This window comes from Balaenoptera acutorostrata, chromosome 7 (genome assembly GCF_949987535.1).
Source record: "Balaenoptera acutorostrata chromosome 7, mBalAcu1.1, whole genome shotgun sequence".
Lineage (NCBI taxonomy): Eukaryota > Metazoa > Chordata > Mammalia > Artiodactyla > Balaenopteridae > Balaenoptera > Balaenoptera acutorostrata.
Window position 1 is genome coordinate 23538537 of NC_080070.1, and position 24019 is coordinate 23562555.

The 24019-nt window shown below is 40.2% G+C and overlaps 1 protein-coding gene across 1 annotated transcript in view; it reads left to right on the top strand.

The window, feature by feature from the left end:
* The window catches only part of UBE2H (ubiquitin conjugating enzyme E2 H), a 102799-nt gene extending 79078 nt beyond the window's left edge, over window positions 1–23721 (top strand). The window contains exons 6-7 of the mRNA XM_057549784.1: window positions 14647–14775; window positions 19401–23721. Of these exons, the coding sequence (XP_057405767.1) occupies window positions 14647–14775; window positions 19401–19525 (254 nt within the window). The 3' untranslated portion in view covers window positions 19526–23721. The remainder of the gene's footprint in view (window positions 1–14646; window positions 14776–19400) is intronic.
* The last annotated feature ends 298 nt before the right edge of the window (window positions 23722–24019 follow it).

Consider the following 24019-nt stretch of genomic DNA (forward strand, 5'->3'; position numbering starts at 1 on the left):
GATTTTCTTCTCTGGTTTAAAATGTTTTGTTGGGAATGGGAAGGGATTTTGAAAGCCGGGTGGGAAGGTTTAATCAGTGAAAAAAACGTTTTCTCATGAGTACAGACTTTGGTTTAGCAGTGGAAGTTTGAAATAATCTTGTAAGATTCTGAAATTAATGTATAGTGATACACATATGCAGACACACAAATACATATGCAGACATTTTATATATGTGTTATTCTGAAGCACATTGTATATATGTTTACCTGTAATGCCTTTTAGTTTTGGAAAAACTCTTAGGAATGTCCCTTTGAAATGAGATAATGTATTAAGAGGTTTGGGGGATCATCATCTGTTTCAAAGGTGAAAACTTTGTTATGAAGCAAAGAATAATTTAGCCTTACCTTCAGTGCTGAAATTGACATATGATCTCTTACAGTGAATCAGCACATAAATTGAGATCACAGAGAGAGAGAAGCCGTATCAGGCCTTGTAACTTGGTTGGGGAGCTAAAAGTATTTTAAAATATATTTAAAGTTTATTAGGGATACAACAAATCAGTCTGTTCTCCCCGCATGTCCAAGTTCTCAGGCTTCACAGACTCTCCCTCTTCTCATGCCCCCACCCTCGTGAAGCTTCCCCTGATGCTCCAGCTGGAAGTAATCTCTGGACATGCCTAAATTTTATAGCTCTTTTTTTGTGGCCTGCTTTTACTTTCTACCTTGTGTTTGTTGTCTGTGCCTACATTTTCTGTGCTACTGGATTATTTCCTGCCCTAAGGGCTGTCAGGGTGCTGGTCTGATTTGTGTTTAAGTCCTGGCACTCCTAGCACCTCGCACCAATGTGTTTGTAAGAATGGGTGGTACAGACAACAAACACTTGCTGAGAGGTGCAGAGAGGGAAAGATCACTTCAGGCTGGGGTTAACTAGAGACGGCCTCCCCTTGTTGGAGAGTTGTGAGACCTTTTAGCGGTCTTAAGGTACATAAGACCCCTTATTCCAGCCACCATCTGCAAGTCACCTTGTTTGTACTAGGATGGTGATAAGAATCACAGAGGTTGGTCACCAGCAGCACACAGTTAATCCTTTTTTTTTTTCTTCCTCCTCCTAATTCTTTCAAGAGTTATTTCCTCTGCCTGGAGTTACCCTCCCTGATCTTTGTGTAGCTGGCACCTTCTTTTATCATCTCAAACATGCTTCCTTAGAGAAGCCTCCTTTCCTGGCCACTTGGTCTGAAGTAACGCCCCTCCATAGCACAGAACCCTCTTTTAAAAACCTTAAAATTTATTTATTGTTTATCTTGTCCTGTCAGATTGTAAGCTCCACAAGAGCAGGAACTTTGTCTCATGTGCGTGCGCGCGCACGTGCATGTGTGCGTATACATATGTACAAGTGCCTAAAGCAGTAGCCCATGTACAATGAGGGTTCAAATATTTGTTGAATTAATAAGTGAATTAATCATGCCCAGTACTGTTTAATATGAGAGTTTTAGGGAAACGGCAGCTTATAAAGAGATGAGGCAACAAGAAAGAACATATACACTGAGGTTGGTTAAAGGGATTCCTTTTAAGATGATTTTTCGGTAAAAATGTCTTGTGGCAGGTTGCCTGGAATATCTGATGTAATGATGTATTTTCTTAAACTGCATTCACATTTTAGAAATGTACATAACTAAATGCTGCAAGCTGGTTCCAATGACAGTAAATTGGACTTTAGTTTAACTAATTCTTTTACTACTGACCACAAGAGCTTTGTGGAAGAGGTTTGCTGATTCTCAAGTACCTCACATCTCAGAACAGATTTTTTAAATAACAGTTTTATTGAATTATAATTCACATACATAAAATACACCCATTTAAAGAGTAATTTGATGATAGTTTTTAGTATATTCACAGTTATTTACAACCATTCCCACATTTTTATCATAGAATATTTTTATCACCTCAAAAAGAAACCCTGTACCCATTAGCTATCATCCCCTCATCTCCCAGCCCCATCCCCCAGCCCTAGGCAATAACTAACCTTCTTGTTGTTTGTATAGATTTGCCTATTCTGGACATTTCTTGTAAATGGAATAATACAATATGTGGTGTTTTGTAACTAACTTTTTTACTTCATATAATGTTTTCAAGATTCATCTGTGTTGTAGCATGTATCAGTACTTCATTCCTTTTTATGGCCAAATAATACTCTACTGTACAGATATCATTTTTATTTGTCAGATGATAGACATTTAGGTTGTTTATACCTTTTAGCTATTATGAATAATGCCTCTATAAATATTTGTGCACAAGTTTCTCTGTGGACATATGTTTTCATTTCTTTTGGGTATGTACCTAGGGGTAGAATTGCTCCGGGATACGGTGACTTTGTTTAACCATTTGAGGAACTATTTTCCCAGGTGGTACCATGTTAACATTCCTGCCAGCAGGTGTATGAGGTGCAGAATAGACTTTCAAGCAACAGGCCAACGTGACTAAGGTTTCATCACATCTATAAAATGTTAGAATATGTTCTTGTATTACCTTGCAAAGCATTTAGTAAGTAACAAGAATTAAACCACATGGATCAAAGTGAATTTTGATTTCTGTATTACATGTGTACAAGTGACCATTAAGTGTTCCATAATACAACAACATGAACACACTAACAGGTAAGTGTAGGAAAGCAGGAAGAAAATATTTTTATAGTATAGTCAAAATTGTACTCAGCATGGGAAGATTGTTTTGACATTTTTCTCAAGTCCAAACTATTCCTCAAGAAAATTCAACATTACTTTCATGGAAAGATCTAGGAGCAGGTAAATACAATTTATATGAAAGTACTGGTAGAAAGGGTTGGTTTAGATAACCTTGAAGTTTCTTTTAGACTTATCTGATCTTGAGATCTAAACTGAATTTTTATTACAAGCTGCTAAACCCTCCGGCATTGAAGGTTAGTTTCATAATTGGTGAATTTTGAATCACTCGATTTCCTGCTGTGATTCTTGAATTTTATTTCAAAGGACAAAAACAAATCTAATTTAATACGAAACAACTAATAGGAGAAAGTTGACAAGTTAACACAGATATTCAACTGAAAAGCAAAAGGCTTAGCTTGGTAACCAAAACTTGTTTCAACTCTACTATATAATATGGTAAGGAGCAGGGAGTTACTTGTGAAATTTCCTGAAATTAACTTTGCCCCAGGGCATGCATGTACTGTGCAATAGATATACATATTTTTATTATAACAGCAATTCCCAGATGAAATTTCAGATTTATACTCATCATAACCTGATAATAAACAATGTTTATGTTTATTCCTCCACCACCCCTCACCAACTCCACAAAAGGAAAATTGATTTCTAGCAGCCCATTTGACTCCTTGCCTCTGTTCTCCTCCTGTTTTCCTCTGCCAAGTGTACATGCAGTTTGTTCATTCAGAAGCTCAAAATTGGTATAATTGTAGTTTAATCACCCAGTAATTTTAAATTTTATATTTAACCTTGAAAGAGAGCATATTATAGTGGGTTATATGGTTAATTTTGTAAAGAGGCTTGTCATCAATATGAAGGTATCTATTGAGTTTGAAGTTACTGTTGTTACTCTTTGTGACATTAAAAGGAAAGTAGCAGATGCCATCACAAAATTGATTCATTTTGGCTTCCTGTATGATGGCATCTTTTTTTTTTTTTTTTTTACATCCCTTCGTGCTCTTCCAGAGAAGAATGATAAAAGCTCTGGAAAACTTAAAATTCAGCCAAGGGGATCTGGATTTCAATTTCAAAAACAACTGTAATTTTAAAGACTGATGAAAGGAAAGTTCATTAAGCCATAGGTAGCTTGTTTTCTGTTTTCCTTTTTACCCAAATATATTTTATCCATAGTTGTGTTTTCACCCCACACTCCTGGAAGCTCAGGTACCTTCACTGCAGTACAGCTTCAGTTTCCCTCCCGCTGTTCTGGGCCATGCATACTTGACCCTCGCAAATTGTGTTTCTCTCTCCGACTTTCATTTTACTCATTTCTCGACTGACTTGGTAAATTACTTATTTGTGGATTAAGTTCTGGACAAGTAATGTAGAAGACAATTTTCATATAAAATTGGGCAGTTTATAATTTTATTCTCACCTTTAGGGTTGCTAGCCAATGGACTGGATAGTCCTCTTATTTTGCTGGTGAGAAAAATCAACATTTGGGAAATTATTTCCCATAGAGTCATTTGGGGGGGTCAGTAACAGACAAATGAGTTTGACTACAACAAAAGGAATGCTTCAGGAACTTTGGGATTAGAATTAGGAGAAACAGTGCTTCTTTTACTAGGCATTTAGAAAAATTTTAAATAATAAACTTACTTAATAGTACTATGCTGTAACCTAATGATTTTAAGCTGCTAAATGAATTTAAGCCTTTCCATGTTGGAAATACATTGTTATTACATACCTCTTTTCAGTCAGGTAGCCTGTGAATCTTTCCAAATAATTCAAATTTTGGCTGAGGGTAACTGTATCTTAAAATAATGCTTTATGCTGCGTGAGTGTTTACTAGCTATGTTTCTAGACATTTTAGTATAGTTGCAGAGATAAGAGATACATTTATCTATCTGCATGGGTGATTGAGTGGCCAGCAACCACTGTTTGAACAGGCTTGAGAACTCAGTATTGATCCATCCATGTTGGAATCACAAACATTATCCTGCTTTTGGAACAGCTGGATGTCATTATGAGTCTCCTAGACAGACCCAGGTAGAGCAGTTTCTTTCTAGTACTATGGAGAAGGGTCAGCTGTAGTAGATAAAGAAGAAATATGCTGAGTTTTGGATTTGATGGTTTCCACAGTGCTAGCTCCATGATCCACCTCCTTTGTCTGCTTGTAGATATTTAGATTTGGTGTTGGCATGTGGCCCAAGAGTTTAATTAGCTATACATAGAAAAATGGGGCTTTCTTGGGTTGAACAACTTAGCAGAAATTCATTAAAAACACTACATTCACATTCACTGACAGTCAGCATTAGAACCATGGAGTGGTCCAGGCTTTGTGGATCGTGGGATATGAGCCAGGCTATGGTCCTGAAAGACAGCCACAGCCATGTTCTTCTTTCTTTGGGGCTGTAGCTTCAGGGCTCCATTGTGATTTTATGGATTTGTTTTCTCTTCATTTGCTTGTGATCACTGTGTCTAAGTAAAGTCTTTCCCCATGCATGGTCACTTATCTTATAATTGCATGAAGTTATCTTGTTCTTTTCTGACATTAAAGACAAACTAAATTATTGCCTAGTAATTTAAAACTTTAATAATGAATTTTAGTATGACTATAAGAATACCCAACTAGCTAATTATACATTAACTGCCCTCATTTCTAGAAGGGTAATAACAAATCCTACTACCGTGTTTTGGCTTGCAATCTTTTAAGGTAAGCAGAGTCATACCAGGTTTAAACCAGGATGAATTGACCTCTAAAGAACACGTAAGTAAGGTGGGAGGTGTTTTGAGATTGACATGGCAGCAAGGGGAATGTTTTTTGATGAACAAAAGTCTGTTTTCTTCATTCTGATCTATGTAGTAGCATTCATTTCCTTCTGCAGATCTCTACAGTTTAAATACATTGTGGAGAGGGAGTTGCAATTAGGCAGTGGATGGAAGATGATTTTCTAAGACAGTGGAATGCTTTAAAACGTTCCGTGTTATAAAACTGCCCACCTCTGGTTGGTGACCTGGTGATCTGGCACTTAGCAGGATATATCTGGTATTCCACCAACTTTTAATTAGTACCCTATGTCTTTGACATTGCTCTTCACATATAACAGGAATGCCTGTTTTTAGCTTGGAATACTTAAAAAAGTGTAATGGTAGTGTAGTGAGATTAAGTGTATCTCAGGAATATTGCAAAAATTCTTCAAGTGTTTGCTGATTCTTATTAATTCCTGCTGATTGCTCTCGATCTTTTTTTAAGAGGTGTGAGGAGAGAAGAGTTTTGTTTTTTGTATGCATGACCCTCTTCATGAGACTTTATTCTATCTTTAAAAGATCCACATGGACTAACACGAGATCACGTGTACATCTAATGAGTTTCACACCCTTTGTATATTTTATCCACACAGAAGACCCTCTCAGTTAAGTGATTGGATACATTCTTGAATATATCGTCTGGGATACTGGTTTGCTGTATGTATTATTCCATTAAAGCATGTTAGCATTCAGTGGCCAGCTGGTTCTGTGTCACAGCACCACACAAGTCTTTGTGGTGGTCTGCTTCAGCTTGCCACATGTGTGCCCTCAAACAGCTAGTAAGAGAATATTTAATCTCAAGGCCATTTCTTTTTTCAAATCTACCTGCCTATCTGAAGGCATTCCTCCTAATTGGCTTTATTGAGGTTTTCCTCTAGGGGATGTCTGTCACCTTTTAGGGCCCACTGCTCACTCAGTCTTTCATACATAACAACTGCTTGATATATTATATGCAATGCTGATCCTCCAGCTGAAGAGAGGTATAGGTTTCTGGCTCCTCCTCCTTTTAAGGGGTAGAATTTCACTGTTTTTAGTATTCACAGACTACAAGCAGAAGAAAATTAAAGTAAAAGACTCAAATTCATCATTAATAGTGCAACTTCTTAAGAGCTGACAAGAGTAGAAAAGTAAAGATGTATTAATTAACCCAAAATTCTTAAATAACCTGAAGAAATCTGGAAATTTTATTTGTCCTGTTTCAGTCTTATAAACTTTGACCACATATATGTCAGTGTGTTTTTATACATATAGTTAGATACCCCCCCCAAAAAAAAAAAAACCTTGAGCAAATGAAATGGAATTTTATGATTGTTTTTATTTTGAACATATAACTATAAATTCATGGCTTGCTTAACAATATGATGGATTAATTACAGTTCCTTATAAGATGAGCAAAGTCAATCAGTGGGATTTTGAAAGGTCAGCTGATGATTTTCTCTAGCAAATCAAGGGTAACACAGGTTTGGGTTTTTTTAATTATTTTATTTATTTATTTTTGGCTGAGTTGGGTCTTGGTGGCTGCGCGCGGGCTTTCTCTAGTTGTGGTGAGCAGGGGCTACTCTTTGTTGCGATGCGCGGGCTTCTCATTGTGGTGGCTTCTCTTGTTGTGGAGCACGGGCTCTAGGTACGCAGGCTTCAGTAGTTGCGGCACGCGGACTCAGTAGTTGTGGCTCACGGGCTCTAGAGCACAGGCTCAGTAGTTGTGGCACACAAGCTTAGTTGCTCCACGGCATGTGGGATCTTCCCGGACCAGGGATCGAACCCATGTCCCCTGCATTGGCAGGCGGATTCTCAACCACTGAGCCACCAGGGAAGCCCCGGATAACATGGTTTTAATTTCCAGGTGATCTCAACTTATTTAGCCATCAGCTTCAACTATAATGGCCAAAAGCCATGGAAAGAGGAGGTCGCAGAGTCATTGGTTCTGGTTCACTAGAATCTACTTCTTGTGGGTTTTTACCCATCTTTTTACCTCTCTAATTGTGAGCAGGACTTTTCCTTTCTTCCTGTCCTTTTAGCCCTGCTCCCTATTGAATTACAAAACAGTTAAATACCTTAAGGAGTCATGGCTAACTCAGTGATTCTGAGCTTTGGAAGCCAGGAGTCCTCCAGGAGGGAGAAGGTCAGTAAAATGTAAGTTTGTTTGGATAGCATGCTTCTGGAGTACGAAGTTTTGTAGGAAAACAAAAGGAACTTGCTCTTGATGGGAAATGACCTGAGTGATTGTTTTAAGGAAGTGTTCTCTGATTCCAAAGGTAAGAGTTTGGAGCCTGGAAGGCCATCCAGAGATGGTTGTCCTAAGCCAGGTCTAGAAAGATACATTGGGCTTGATGTAGTTACATGCCAGCGGAAACAGAAGAGGAACTAGAGGCATTTCACTAGGATTAATAGTGAGTCTGGGAAATTGACTGAGTACATGGAATAAAGGAGGAGGGCCTAACCAAGGTCATTCCGGAGGTTTGGAGCCGTCAATCTAGGTTTTAGGAGAAAGGAATAGGTTTTCAGGGAAATAATTTTAGGCATGTTTAAGACCAGAAATGTAAAGGACCAATTAGAACGATTTGCTAGTTATCAGCGTAGACTTATTTCTTTAAAATTGTGAGATGATGAGCTTCCTGGAATAAGAGTATAAAATACACTCTTTGTATTAATACAAAGACCACAGAATTCACATTGCTGAGCAGGCAGCTGATGTCTTTCCAAACAAGTTTTTCTGTATGTTTTTTGTTTGTTTGGCTTTAAAAAGAAGGAACCCAGGGCCTCGGACGTCTGGGGAACAAGGAATAGGGTGAGGAAAGGGGGAAGGATAGGTGGCATTGGAGAAGGGAGGAGGGCCCTGATGGCTGGTGGTACCTGGCCATGACTGTGCTGTACCATGGTGGTGTTTTCTGAGTCGCAGCATTTGGGGTGTTAAATCTGAAAAACAAACAAAGATTATGCAAGTTCAAGTCTCTGAGAGGACTGCCTGCTTGGTAATTGTGGTTCCTGATGGGGCTGACCAAGTCAAGCTTTGGCATCCACAAGGTTTTAATCTGAAGATAGCAGTATGCTTTACAAAGGTTTCCATTTTAATGTTCAAAGGAAATAGAGGAAGAAGAAATAACTTATGGTCACTGGTTCATAAACAGCCAAGAATAAAACATGAGATATGTGATTCATCCCCTCCTGAGTGTCTTCTCTTTTAAGCCATGTACCCATCTTTTTGTGAGTCACCTGGAGTAGGGGTGGCTTTACTTTAAAAATTGGTGCGGGGCGTCCCTGGTGGCGCAATGGTTGAGAATCCACCTGCCAATGCAGGGGACACGGGTTCGATCCCTGGTCCGGGAAGATCCCACATGCCGTGGAGCAGCTAAGCCCGTGCGCCACAACTACTGAGCCTGCGTTCCAGAGCCCGCAAGCCACAACTACTGAGCCCGAGTGCCACAACTACTGAAGCCCACGTACCTAGAGCCCACGCTCCACAACGAGAGAAGCCACCGCAATGAGAAGCCCGCGCACTGCAACAAAGAGTAGCCCCCGCTCGCCACAACTAGAGAAAGCCCACGCACAGCGATGAAGACCCAACACAGACAAAAAAAAAAAAGAAGAATTGGTGCATTTTTGTGTGGGTGACTCATTTTAATTATTAATATGTATTCCTTGAGGGATACAGGTAGCTGAAATTTCTTCTGAGAAGATGGCATATTTGTATTAATATCTAAGTCTAGTCCTTTGATGTAGTTTGAAGCCTATTTTGTAGTCATTTTTAGAAATGTGTATTTCTTCTTGTAAGGAACTGCAGTATTCTCTTTTTGCAGATGAAGAAATTGAGATGCAGAGAGGAAGAGACCTGCTCTCCTACCTATAGTTTGGAATACCTCCACCTGGGGGGAGTGATGGTGACAGCAGTGTGCAGAAAAAGGACAGTGAAAGGGTCAGGGAGGGCTACTAAATTAGAGCCTCTTCAGCAGCTTAGCTGCCAAGACCTACACATTTTCTTGAGCTAGAGAACCCACAAGCACATAGCTCTTCCCATTTGGTCTCTGGGGATAGGAGTGTATAGGGTAGGTAGTGCATTTCTGCACACATATCACACACATGCAGATGCTAACCAATCCTAAATCAGAATCCCTGGGGTAGGTATGAGGCCTCAGCATGCATATTTTGAAAAAACCCTGTGGGTAAGTTTAATGGACGAACAACCAGGACCTAGACTTGCCCAAGAACCATTGCTGTAGACTGAGTGGGGTAAATGCTGCTTTTGATGAGAGAGAAGTATAATTTGAGTGTTTTTAAAAATTAAATATGGATATAAATCATTAGTTTATGTGCCTAAGCTGAACTATGAGTGTTGTAATATTGTTAACATTAATACTGTAAGATCAGGTTGAAGAATCAGTCCTAATGGACTGCATTTTGGTAAGTGCTGATTTAGTCCAAGGCAAAAGTAAGAGCTGTTTGCTCATTGTAAACCATACTTCTCAGGGATCTTGGACTTTCTTTAAAAATTAAGGCATCCAGTAATGGGGGCAGCTGACTGTAATCTCTAGATTGTGCGATCCATGTCTGGTTCTCTCCCTTTCAAAAAGTGGAAGGTCAGTGTTTTTTAAAAGACTTTGTAACTGATAGATGTTTTATATTATTAACAATTCTAGGGGGAAAAAATTTTATTATGAAGGATTTTTCTGAAGATGAGTATCTTTATTTCATTCTTGGTTTATGGTTTATGTCTCTTCTGCTAGAATATTTATCTTGAAAGAAGATTTTGTGCACATTTGCATGTTTGAGAGATGTTTCTTTGGGGAGGACCCTCTCAATGGTAGTCATTCTGTTAGCCGCTTTCAGGAGTACTTTACTGCTTTAAAATGGCCATGGCAACAACATCCTGGCCTTCAAAAGCTGTCATCTTCACCCAAAACTGGGCTGCGTACTTTTCCTTTTCTGCTCTTCTGTTTTAGAGGTGTGACTCAGCACATCTGTAAAATGGATCAAAAGTATGTTGATGTAGGAAGACAGTAGACACAGGAAGGAAAAACCAATAATTGAGGGTTTTTTTTTAAAATTGAGGGTTCTTTTATTTGTTTGGAACAAATACATAGGCAAAACCACTTATTGGTAGCTTGAAAAACTTAAAAGTAGTGGTGAGGGGTATAAAATCTTTTCCTGGAACACATGAAACACCTAGTTATGAGACATGTTGTCTGCAATATTTCTCAAGGCCTGAAGTGCTTCTGAACTTAAAGTAAAACCTGCACTTTATTTTTTTTTTCAAGTTTTTTGTTGTTTGATAGGAACAATCAGCTGTTAATCTTTTGGGGGCAGCACCTATAATGCTGATGTGGCAGGAGAGGCCCTCAGTTTACTATGTGTGAATATCTGTGCATGGCCATGGGCTACTTCCTGTGGTTGGGCTACTTGAAGCACACTGCCTCTGAAATACCCGACAGTTCAGCCAAGAAACTCCTGAACATTCTCTGCTCAGAGACCATCCTGTTGGCCTTGAACATGTGAGAAAGAAAAACTTTGGGGAGGAGGGTGGCCATCTCTGAGGGTATACAGTTTTGATGCAGAGATGTGGGGAGCTTTTGCCATCATGGTTGAGACAGTGTTCCTTTTATCCACTAACAGAAGCAGCGTAGTGCATAAGCCCAGGTTTGAAACCCAGCCCCTTGGACAAGTTACCTAACCTCTCTGTGCCTCATTTTCCCCATATGCAAAATGGAGATAGTAATGGTACCTACCTTATTGGCTGTAGTGAAATTAAGAGTGTATATGTAAAGTGTTTACAGGGCCTGGCTTGTAGTAAGGGCTGTGTAAGTGTAAACTCTTGCTGCCATTACTATTACTGTTACTAATATTAGTGTTACTATAACTCTTCTCTGCTCTGGGATCATGTTCAATTTGTAAAACTTGGGGTTCACACCCCTTGTTTTTTCTTCTTAATTTGCTTACCTTTTAGCATTTACTACCATTGCCTTGATAACCCACCCACTTAAGGATAAAGAGAGGAAAATTTTTTTCAGACTTTCCATGTTTTATTAAATGTTTCAAACATATGCAAAAGTAGAAAGGACACATTTATATGCAAATGCTATTTTTAAAGGTAAAAAAAGTAAAGTGTCATTTGAAGTGTGAAAAGTAGAAATTACAAGACTTTTGCTTTGACATAACTTTTTTAAAAATTTTATTTACTTTTAATTTATTTTTTTATTATTTTCCTTTTTTTTTTTTTTTTTTGGCTGTGTCAGGTCTTAGTTGCGGCACACGGGATCTTCGTTGAGGCCTGTGAGATCCTTCGTTACAGTGCGTGGTCTCTTCGTTGTGGCGCTTGAGCTCCTTTCTAGTTGTGGCCTGCGGGTTTTGTCTCTCTAGTTGTGGCGTGTGGGCTCCAGAGCGCATGGGCTCTGTAGTTTGCAGCACACGGGCTCTCTCGTTGAGGCATGCAAGCTCGATAGTTGCAGTGCACGGGCTTAGTTGCCCCACGGCATGTGGGATCTTAGTTCCCTGACCAGGGATTGAATCTGTGTCCCCTGCGTTGGAAGGCAGATTCTTTACCACTGGACTACCAGGGAAGTCTGACATAACTTTTAAAATATTCTTATGCATAACTTTTAAAATATTTTTATGCATCATATGGTGTACATCATTGTAATTCTAGAGAATATAATATTTTACAGACTTTCTCTATTCAGCATTAGAACATAAGCATTATGTAAGGGAACATGTCCCTTAGCCTTTACAAATAGTTTCAATGATTTTGTACCATGCATAGTTATTGGTTTGTTAAATATACTGCTTCCTTTAAAATATATATATGTAAAACAGCAGTGAAAATCCTGCCACAGATGGTTGGGGTTATGTTGGAAGATCATTTTTGTTTTGCTTTTTTTTTTAGAAATTCACGTTCTTTTTTATTTATTTATTTATTTATTTATGACTGTGTTGGGTCTTCGTTTCTCTGCGAGGGCTTTCTCTAGTTGTGGCAAGTGGGGACCACTCTTCATCGCGGTGCGCGGGCCTCTCACCATCGCAGCCTCTCTTGTTGCGGAGCACAGGCTCCAGACGCGCAGGCTCAGTAATTGTGGCTCACGGGCCCAGTTGCTCCATGGCATGTGGGATCTTCCCAGACCAGGGCTCGAACCCGTGTCCCCTGCATTGGCAGGCAGATTCTCAACCACTGCACCACCAGGGAAGCCCTGTTTTGCTTTTTTGATTAAGGATCTCTGCATTTGTTTCCTGGTACGTGGGAATTTTAAATTAATGTGGTTCTTTGGAAAGTTAGCCTTATCAGTAATACCAAGTCCCTAACTTGGGGCTGAAGGTAAACCTGCTCTGTGTCAGTATCTGGTGCATGAGAGTAGGACTGTGCTGGCTGTCATGAAGTACAGCCAGCACAGTCCATATATCACTCTGTAGACCTGAGTGGTCCAATATGGGATCTACTAGTTGCATGTAGTTATTTAAATTTAAATTAATTAGAATTAAAGATGAAGGATTCCGTCCTCACAGTCAAACCAGCTGTATTTCACATGCTCAGTAGCCACATGTAGCCACATGGCTACCATATTGGTAGCAGGTACAGATCATTATCATCATTGCAGAAAGTTCTATTGAATAGTGCAGCTCTAGGTTTTTTTTGACTGCTCACTTTTTTAGCCTTATAGTGACAAGGATGATCTGCTTCTCGTAGGATTTTCTAGAGCAGAGGTCAGCAAACGTTGGCTGCCTGATTTTGTATATAGCTTTATTGGAACAGCCAAATGGGTGGAACAGCCACGCCCATTTGTTTATCTATTATCTATGGCTGCTTTTGTGCTAGTGGCAGGGCTGAGTGTTGAGTAGCTGTGACAGACCAAATGTGGCCCACCAAGCCTAAATTAGTATTTACTCTGGCCCTTTACGAAAAAGTTTGCTGACCCCTTTTATCTAGACCAGGGTTTCTCAACCTCAGCACTATTGACATTTTGGTCCCAGATAATTATTTGCTGTGAAGGGCTATCCTGTGCATTGTATTGTAGGATGTTTAGCAGCATCCCTGGCCTCTGTCCACTAGATGCTAGTGGCCCCCCTACACCTCCCCCCACCCGGTTGTGACAACCAAAAATTTCTCTACACGTTGCCAAGTGGCCGCTGGGGAGCAACATCAGCCCTGGCTGAGAATCATTAATCTAAAGTGACATGGCTTGACAAACATTCACTTACAACACTGCATGAGAGTGCTCACTCTAAAACAAAATCCATTAAAAAAGCAGAATAAATTGAAGAGTAGTTTCTATGCTACTATACTTCAGCATTCCCTCTTGAAACAGAAACGTTTTTTATAAAACATGATGAGTAACTAGAGTGGGCAGAGAGATGGAAGCGCTGAGGTTCCACAGTTCACTGTCTGCTAACTGAGCAGCAAATAGAGTGGAAGTTAGAGCATCTCTGAAGTTATGTGGATGTGTGGTTTATTTTACAGGTTTTCAAGCCCTATTTCCTTTATAAAACACTAGGTAACTGCAGGGTTTTTGTTGTTTTTGCTGTGTATGTAGATGTACACCCAGCACCTTGTGCTGAATCTAGTAAGAAGGGAGTTGTTAATGTTTATTAAAATGATTATTAATAAAAGCAGTAAATTGGTGCTTATCTGTCTTATGATTGTTTATGATTTTAAGTGGTTCATATAGGTTCCTACCCTCATTACCTAGAATAATTGAAAAAGTGGTTATATTTACCTCCATTAGAAGTTAGGAGAATTGAATTAAATGTCAAGGCCTATATAATTGTATTCAGTTCTTTTAAGATCTGGTGCTTGAATACTTTCAGAGTGGGGATTTTCAAAGCTGTAGAAAATGGCGATGTTAAGAAATTAACTGCTCACTTTATAAGAATGTAGAGTGCTGTACAGTATTGGGGTACAAGTTTTAATAAACCATGTAGTATTTCTAAAATCTCAGTTTACAGAGTGGAGTGAATTCGAATTGGGACAGTTGCCTTTCAAAGAGAATATCAAGTGTACCTTTACCTGGTTCTTCAAATTAAAATTAAATTTAAAAATTGGTATTGAAAGGAATATATAATATAAGTCCCATGTAATGGACCACTGTTTTATGAAAAAATATCAGTGTAGTTAAATATGTTGACTACTGAATTCAAGTGAATTTTAGGTGAACTTGCTTGTTCCGTGCATGATATATTTCTTGCTTGTTTTTCAGATCTTACCAATATATTTGAGTCCTTCCTGCCCCAGTTGTTGGCCTATCCCAACCCCATAGATCCTCTCAATGGTGACGCTGCAGCTATGTACCTCCATCGACCAGAAGAATACAAGCAGAAAATTAAAGGTAAGGCAAATAGCTTAGCCTGAAGACAGAAGAACTTAAAAGTCTGTTAGGTTTTGATCATTAAAAGCCCTTCTTAGTTACTTGTAATTTTTCTCAGGCCTGAAAAGAGACAGCTGTGGGCTGGAGCAGAGCTCACTAGCCTCTGTAGGTTCAAGGGTCAGAGACACCTTTAGAAAGCTGGAGGTTTCAGCAAGAAAGAAGAGAGAGAGAGCAAAAAAGGAAAGATGAGGAAGTGGGAGACTTATTAGTTGGGTGGTAGTAGACATAACACTGCCAGAAATCCCTGTGACCCCCTATATGAAAGAACCTTTGCTTTCATTTGCTTCCTCTTGTCTTAGAAAATTGGACTTGAGAGTAAAGTATTAATTGAAAGGCATAGTCTCACATTGGTTTATAAATGGAATCATCCTGGCCCTTCAGGACAGCAATTAACTTTGGGAGTTGGGAAATAATTACCAAATTCATCTTTAGACTTTGTTTTATTATATCATTTTACCTGTTGAATAAAAATTACCCCCAACTGGCTTCTTTTCTTGGTCCCATACTGATTTGCTTACATTTTGGGAAGTTTACATCTAAGGCACATTTCTACTGCAGATACCTGGCCCCAGTGCCCTGGTGCTATGGATTTTTCTATTAAAACTTAAAATGTGCTATTAAGGTTTAGAAATGTGCGAATAGTAGTAGCACTAGTTAGCTCATCCTTTAAGATTTAGGATCCTGTTTTCCCATTCTCAGTTTACAGGCTAATGGGACACGAATTTCATTAAAATGAAAATGTGGTTGTGAAAGAACAGCTAAAGCTACACACAGGGTTACCAGCATTCACCGCGTTGTCCTTTTATCTTTGTGTATGTTTGAGAACTTTCCTAGTGAAAAGTCTAGATACATAAAGTTCCACCAGATAGGAGAGGAATTCAAAGTCCATGAAAATAGGCCTACTCTTCTTAACAAATGGCAGGCATTGGTATTTACCCAATTTTTAGCTTGACTCGTTCATCTGCATAGCAGCTCAGAACATGAGCTTCTGCAAAGTGTACAGCCCCTCTGAGCACATTTGCAGGAGATGGCAGTAGAAATAATTTATGAGAACCCAGAATGCATAGGTCTTCACTCTTAAATATGAAAGTATGAGACAGGATGGGAGCATCTGGGCCTATTTGTTGAACAGTAGTTTTTCCTTTTCTTCATCTTCTCATTCTCCCCTGGTCTCTTAGGGTATTGTTTGGTACTTTTTGTTGAGATAAAGTAAAAATAAATCTACTCTAATTAACTTACTTAGGTCTCAGGTGCTTTGCAAATTAATATCTAATTTATGTAACCAGAACACTGACATAGCCAAAGAAACATAATTCAAGAAAACATGTATTTCATTTTTAACCAGATAAAATTCTGTTATGAGACTGTCTTACTTTGACATAAGAATCACTTAACAGTGTCTGCAACCCAAAGATATCTCTGTGCAGAGCATATTTCTATAGTTCTTGTATTCATTATGCCTCTATTTAACACTATCCCTGTTTTAGTACATATCTGTTATAGTCCCAGTTACAAAAGGAACCTAACCTACGTTTTTATCTTTGAACAGCAAGCTCTAGCTTAGGGGGCTCTAGATTTCTGAAACATTAGTGTTGGCTATCACTTCCTTAGTAATCTGAGAAGATCATGACTATCAGACCTGAGCTCACCCCAGCTTCCTACCTTTATATATATCCCCCCCCAATCTTTTCTTTGTTTCTTCCTACAGAAAATAAGAGATCTTATTTCTCAGACCCAGTCCCCCCACCAACATGATCTTATTCTCCATTTATCCCCTTCCTCCTAGCACTGTTGGTCTTCCTTCTCCTCCTGGTTACCCACCATCCCCATACTCAAAGGTATCCCCATGTCAGAAGCCTTTATCTGTTCCTGTGGACTCCTTTAGGAGTCCTGCTGTTTGTTTCCCCTCCTCTCTCCTCTTTTTTTTTTTTTTTTGTGGCTGCATTGGGTCTTCACTGCTGCATGCAGGCTTTCTCTAGTTGCGGCGAGCAGGGGCTTCTCTTGTTGTGGAGCACGGGCTCTAGGCGTGCAGGCTCAGTAGTTGTGGCGCACGGGCCTAGTTGCTCCGCGGCATGTGGGGTCTTCCCGGACCAGGGCTCTAACCCATGTCCCCTGCATTGGCAGGAGGATTCTTAACCACTGCACCACCAGGGAAGTCCTCCTCTCTTCTTAATCATTTGGATTTTTCTCATGACCCATTTTCCTCTCTGCAGCTTTGGTATTTTACCCCTTACCTTTCTGAAAACTTTTCTCGTTCCATTCCTAAACATGATCATTCTCATAAGATTTGGGTCCTTTGGCCCCTCTCTCCATCCCCCACCCGTTAGGGAGCTAATTCACCCCTTACCGCTTTAGATAATCCCCTCCAGGTAGACAGTTTCCACGCCTGACATCAGAGGTCAGTGTATGTAACCTTTCTTACCGTGAACATGATTCATTTTTAGTTGGTGCTATTTTATCTTGTAAATATTGGACTGTCTGTAGGATGGGGCACCATTGGAACTGTCTAAAGATATGTCACTTCTCAAAAACCTTCCCTGAGTGGCATCTTAGCCTGCCATTCAGGGCTCTCTGTCACTGTGTGTGATCTACATCTTTGCCTTTACTCCTCTAAATGTATCAATATGTAACACACAAATTGGATGAATTTCAGATACCCAACTGTATCTGCTTCCTTAGTTCTTCAGGGAGAGTTTTCAACCATACAGAAAAACAGAGTGACTTAACCACGTACCCACTATCCAACTATAGCAAAACCTGTACATTTTGCCTTACTTGCTTCAGATTTTTTAAAAGAAAGAAAACAAATGTAGTTCTCTCTTAATGTGTTTTAACATCCCAGCCACTTCCTTCTACCCTGTGCTTTGGCGAGGCTGTCTATGCCTTTCCCCTGGAGTGGCGTCTCCTATGCTGCAGCTGCCAGAGCTGCTTCAAGGGTCAGTGCAGATACTGCCTTCCTGGCTCTCAGGGCCCACAGTCCCTTCCTCCTGCTTCCCATTGATGGCACTTCACCCCCTAACTGCTTTTATCTTTGTCTGTTGTTTCCTGCTCATTAGTGACCTTGCTCTTCATTTTTCTATCTCCTGAAAGGCATTGTCCCAATAAGCACTTAATACACATTGGTCTCCTTGAATATATTGAAGAAGGCTGATAGTGTCAACTTACAGTGTCCAAGAGCAGTGTCAAAGTGCAGCAACTTCTTTCTACAAAGGAAGAAACAAAGTAGCCAACCCATTAGAGAGTAAAAATACAATTTCTAAGACTTTAGTAAACATTTCTCTAACTCTGAAAAAAATGAATGCAAGTTCCTACCTAGTCAGGGGCTTTTGAAACCTCATTATCTCAGCATAAAATTTTGCTCTAATGAATCTGTAGGGGTGTAAGTCAGAAGCCTGCAAACTTTTTCTGTAAAGGCCCAGATTTGGCCACATATGGTCTCTGTCACATACTCATTCTTTCTTTCTTTCTTCCTTTTTAACAGCCCTTTGAAAATATAGAAAATAATCTTAGCTGGCCCTGCACTGCATCATTCAGACTTGGCCCATATACCTTCTCTTCTAGTCCCTGCAACTCCATAGGAGGAAAAACAAAGCATACGGACGTGAGGATGTGTTTTTCTGGATAGGATTCTGTCCTGTCTTTTCATACTGTGTGTAGGCTACTTACTTGAAAAACCATCTGCACCTAGAGTTTTAGGAAAATGTTTAATTGTGTATTCAGCAGTTCTTAACATTTTTTTCAGCTAGCAGATACAGCCTAGGCTATAGCATCATAAATCTTCAGGTAAATAAATTAATAGGTGGTAAAGTCACTCAGGCTAGCTGTGTCCCCAGGTAGCAGCTCATTCCTGAGCAGATTGAGAGACTGTCTTCACCAGCTGCTTCAAAAACCTGACAGGCAGGATCTGTTTAGACTAAAATCTATTTCTAAAATAATAGATTTGGGCTGACTGTAATTACATAACTGCAAATCTAAAAATGATGGGGGATTTCCTTATAAATTACTATGGAATCATAACTAGTCCTGTTCTATATGGGGGGTGAATAGTTTTATTAACATAGAAAGTAAAAGAAAATGTGAGGTTTACATTTCCCCAGTCCATCAAGTTTGGAGGAGTGCAGCCATATCAGTAGGCAACAAGGAGAGAGTGAGAGCGCCCTGGCTGGAAAACTGGGGCCTGGTTAACCCCAGACACCGTCCTGGACGTCTGCCGACCTTCCTGAGCCTTGCAGGCGAGGCCCAGGGTGGTCGGCTGTCTTGTACACATCCACGTGGGAGGTAATGGCCCAAAGAAGATCTCGCATGGCGGTGCAGTGTATGTGTTCCCCTGCAAATCAAGTGTTCAGATTTGCCTCTCTTACTAAGGGGGCGAAATGCATAAACTCCAAAGACACCTCCCTGTACAATTTTCCCCTTAGATTTAGTGACTATAATAACTGTCATCTTTGTCATTGTCTGTTCCCTACTGCCCATACCGAATAGGGAAAACTTGAACCTCCCTGGGACTTGCCAGCTTTGGGGTCGCTGAAGCACATGCCTGCCTGCTCACTATCCTTGTGTTTTCTTTATCCCAACCCCCTGTGCAGAGTACATCCAGAAATATGCGACAGAGGAGGCACTGAAAGAGCAGGAAGAGGGCACCGGAGACAGTTCATCGGAGAGTTCTATGTCTGACTTTTCGGAAGATGAGGCCCAGGATATGGAGTTGTAGTAGAAAAAGCACCTGCTTTTCAGAAAGACTATTATTTCCTAACCATGAGAAGCAGACTATAATATTCATATTTAAACAAAGCAATTTTTTTTATTACTAAACAAGGTTTTTATGAATAATAGCATTGATATATATATATTATATATCACCCTTTAGATCTTGATTTCTTGGTCATTTCTCAACCTGAGGTGCATAGCATATTCCCACATTCCATTTTGGTAGCAATATGCGGTCCGAATGCATGCATTCATAAGTCCATTTAGCCAAGTCAGCCTGTGTGCTACTGAACTGTCAAAAGAAACAGCCGCTCTGATAGATAGACATGAGTAAAAAGAACAGGAAAAAGTTGCTTCTTTTATTGATGGTTCCAAAGAAACAAACCAAACCAACCAGCTCTTGGATGTGAAGATAGAATAGTGCTTTTTCAAACTGGAAAGGAAAAAATTGGGGAGGAAAAGGCCTGCTTGGGAGCATTTAGAGCCAGCCATGTCAGAATCAGAGCTGCTTCTTCCTGTGCATCCTAGGTGGCCCCATTTCTGTGGAGTAACAGTATAAAACAGGGAGCTAATTGGAGTATTGAAACTTAAAACAATTTTTTTGACTTGGATTTTAAGTACATTTTTATATGTAGATTCCTGCCCTTCTCGCTACCAGGCCCTGCAGCCACAAGTGTTTTGCTTTGGAGAACCTTTTGGAATGTTTTCTGAATCTGATTCTTTTTCTTGGGGGTAGAATTTGTAATCCAGACCTTTTCTGAGAGGACAGGACAGGAGGAGAAAAGTGACTGGGAAGATGTTTCCTCTCATCCAACACGTGCAGAGTCACATCCTCATCCTATTGTTGGCCACTGTGAGACCGCTACCCTGGACTCAGAGCTTTATATTTGAGGATGGTTGTGGGGTTTGGGTTGTTTTTTTTTCTTTTTGGTGTGTGTGCATTGTGCTTAGGTTGCAGATTTAATCTTCACCTACCAAGAGATGGCCTCCTCCTTGGACAGCCACTCAGTGGACCATTAGACTTGGGAAGAAGACCCTCCTGGTGGCTGTGACTCCTGGGTACTCTCGTTCAGGTTTTGATTCTGTTTTCCCTTCTGCTGCTGCTCTTGGCAGCAGCCGGGTCATCGTCTGCTCGTGGGAGTGGGAAATAGGTATTTTAGACCCAACTCACATTCTAAATTTAAAATGAGTAATAATTGGAACAAATAAAGGTTTTTGTACCCAAAGTGACTCTACATGGGAAAAACAAACACAGCTTTTTTTTTTTTTTTTTTTTCAGAGTGAGACTGAATAGGAGGAAAGGATTCAGAAATATGATGTAGAACAGGTTTTGAAGGAAGAGAATTTTCTCTCCTGTATATGTTAAGAGGAAATCAGTTTAAATGCCTGCTAATCAAATGTTTACTCAGCTAACCATATGTCCAGGTTGCTGGCAGAGTTTCTTTCAGATCTGAGTGTTGCCTGCTGAATTTGGAGAACTTCAGACAGTAGTTGGGGGGCGGGGGGGGGGGGGTTGACACAACCAGTAGGACAATAGCAAAATTAGCCAATCCTGAAATCTTCTCGAGATGATTTTTGAATGTCCTACTGGGATAATTTAATCCTTCTCTCTGTGTGTTTTTAGTTTATAAGTGCTATATTCCACAAGATTTGAGTCAATGAGATTGAAGATACCCTATCTTTTTTATTCAAAAAGCACAATCAATCTTTTCTTTGAAAATCTATATAAAGTACAACTTGCTTTTAGCATGATTATTTTCCTAAATAAAAAACAAAGAATGTACTTATTTTATGTTAATTACGGGCATGAAGCAAAAGGTTTTCTTTTAAAAAAAAAAAAATTAAAAGTGCAGTTATGTAGGGCTGTGGTTAGTTAACCGTACTGAGTTATCTATCTAGCATTTGTGGCTTGTTGGAAGGGTAGTATTAACTATTTAACATGTAATGGAGTACTTTAACTCTTATCTAGCACGTTGTCTTCTCATTACTTTGGGGGAGGGAGGGTCTCTGCTGGCACTGTCTAACTTGCTTACCTGCTGAATTAGCAGTTTGCTTGTGCTATAACCGTTATTTGTAGGTGCGACTTAGGGTAGGCTTAAAGTGCTGGGTGGTGATTTGAGTTCAAACAATAAAAAACTGTATTTTTTCAATATTGTATAAACAATAGTGTTCTAATTACCTTTCAAAAAAAATAATGTCCGGATAATAATTGCTTTTAATCTTGTCAAAAAACAAGACAAAACAAAAAACTAGTAGAACCAAGTTTAGGGAAGGTATGTGAGCAGTGCCACAGCTCTGTTCCCTGACTAAATCCATGTTTCTCTAACAAAAAGACTTCAGCTTGCCTGTGATCGAGAACTCCAGCACTAGGAATCTGGTGGTGCAGAATTTCCAAATGAAGATTTGTTGGAGGTTGCAGGGGTTAAGAAGCAGATCTGAGTATGGCTACAGTGTGTATGCACGTGTGTGTGCGCCCATCCAAGTCTGTGTGATAAAGGTGTAACTAGGCTTCTCTGCTAGCACTGGAAGCTCCTGGAAATTGCTGCCCAGATCACACTGTACCCTCTCATTCTGTGCAAGTCTGTCCTTTTTGGGCACTAACCTTGATCCCATGCATGTTTTTGGCTCTGTGTGGAGCTTTTCCTCTCCACTGGGAAATTGACTTTTGATATGTTGAACAGAATCCATTCTTACACTAACTTTTTTGTCCCTTCCCTGTGCCTGGGAGAGGTAGGAGTAGGAGAGGAAGCTGGAAGAGGGCCTGGCTGTGATTCTGAGGACTCTGGGCCCCCAGTAATAGATGGTAGAGTGAGTCTGGAGCAGGGGGTGGTATGACACCAAAAGCTTTTCCACGTTGTCCCATCATAACACTCAGAGAAGCATTCAGAGCCCCTCAGAAAGGCTGCACATTATTGCTTTTAAAGGTGGTGGTGGTAGGTCAGAGCTGCTTCTGGCAGTTTCCCTTCCCTTCCCTTCCCTTCCCTTCCCTTCCCTAGTACCCATCATTTTTGAAATCCTGCCTTGTGGTTTACCAGCACAAGCCATTCTTTGCCCCTGTTCAAATGACTGAGCTCCAGCTCTAGCCAAACACCAGAAAGCAAGATGGCTGCACCACAGCAGCATGCAATCCGCTACCCTCCAGCCGCCCCAGCACTGGGGCCTTGTGGGTTGCGTTTTAAGGTAGCCAACCTAGACACTGGCATTTTTGCTCTTTTGTCTTCAATCGCATCGCGCTCCTTGAGGTTACTGTGCAGTTTCAACCAGCGTTTTATACTAGTGAGATAATTATCAGAAGTTGCCATATATCTCTCCAGTACCTAACGTTTTTCTTCCACTCCAAAAGCTGTTCTAATTGCCAACTGGCTGATCTAAGCTCCAGAAGAGTGTCTCCCCTCGAAGGAATTTTTTCCCTCACAAGGCTCCCTGAAGCCCTAGTTGGCCTTGGCCTGACACTTGCTTTTTATTAGACCTCCTATTGGGATGGCTGAGAATCATGAAAGACAGATCCTCTGCTAGCCCCCATAATGAAGTTGTTAGATACCAACTTTCTGGGAACTAGTGTTTGACTTTAAATGGCATGTGACCCTTCTGTGTTCTAGGGACTCAATTAGAAAAGTGAAAGCCATTAACAAAAGTTAGAGTTTTATTCATCTCACCAACTTCCTGGCTGGGTTCACAGCCTTGTTGACTGAAATCAAATCATTTCTGATTGGGCTCAAAGACCTGCATTTCTTTGGACTTCTGAATCCATGTTCATATTTTCTCTGGCCACTGAACACCTTGGTGATTCCATTAGGGACTGAATGGAGTGGAGGCCCCTTGGGGGGAAGGGAGAGTAAACCCTCAGGTATGCAGTTTCTCCACTCACCTGAGGAAGGGCCAGGACTCTTAATTCAGCAAATATTCATCTTGGCCGCGGGCTTGGGAAGAAATGGCCATTATTTACTGATTGTATTTGGTACATATTGTGTGATACTTGAAGAGATAAAAGGGACTTACCAGCCCTTAATTGAAATCTAAGCTTTTTATCACTTATTTTTTCCTTGCCCCCTCTCCTCCCTTCCACCTTTTTCCTTGCATTGTGATGATCTAGTGGGCACTTCTGTCAACAGGACAAATGCCTCCTCTGACTATAACCTCTTAATAGTTGTGTATAATGAAAACTGTAAACTTTTTTAAATAAAATGTGTATATACCTTGGCAAATGGCTGGACCTTGATCAATAAGATAACAGCCCCCATGATTACTAAGCCCGATATTTTAAAACACCCTCCCTATTCATCCGGCTCCTCTGAGCAGCAGACAATGGCTTGCTTTTTTTTTTTTTAAACTGAGAATCTCTTATGAGGCAGGTGACTGGGTTAGGTTGGGAAGGGAGTGTCATATGTAGGCGGTAGTAACTGAGAGGTCCTGCCTACAAGAGCCCTACCCCTATACCTGGAGTGGCAGGTGACTGCTGGCTATAAACAGGGCTGGCTCTGAGGCTTCTCTACCAGAG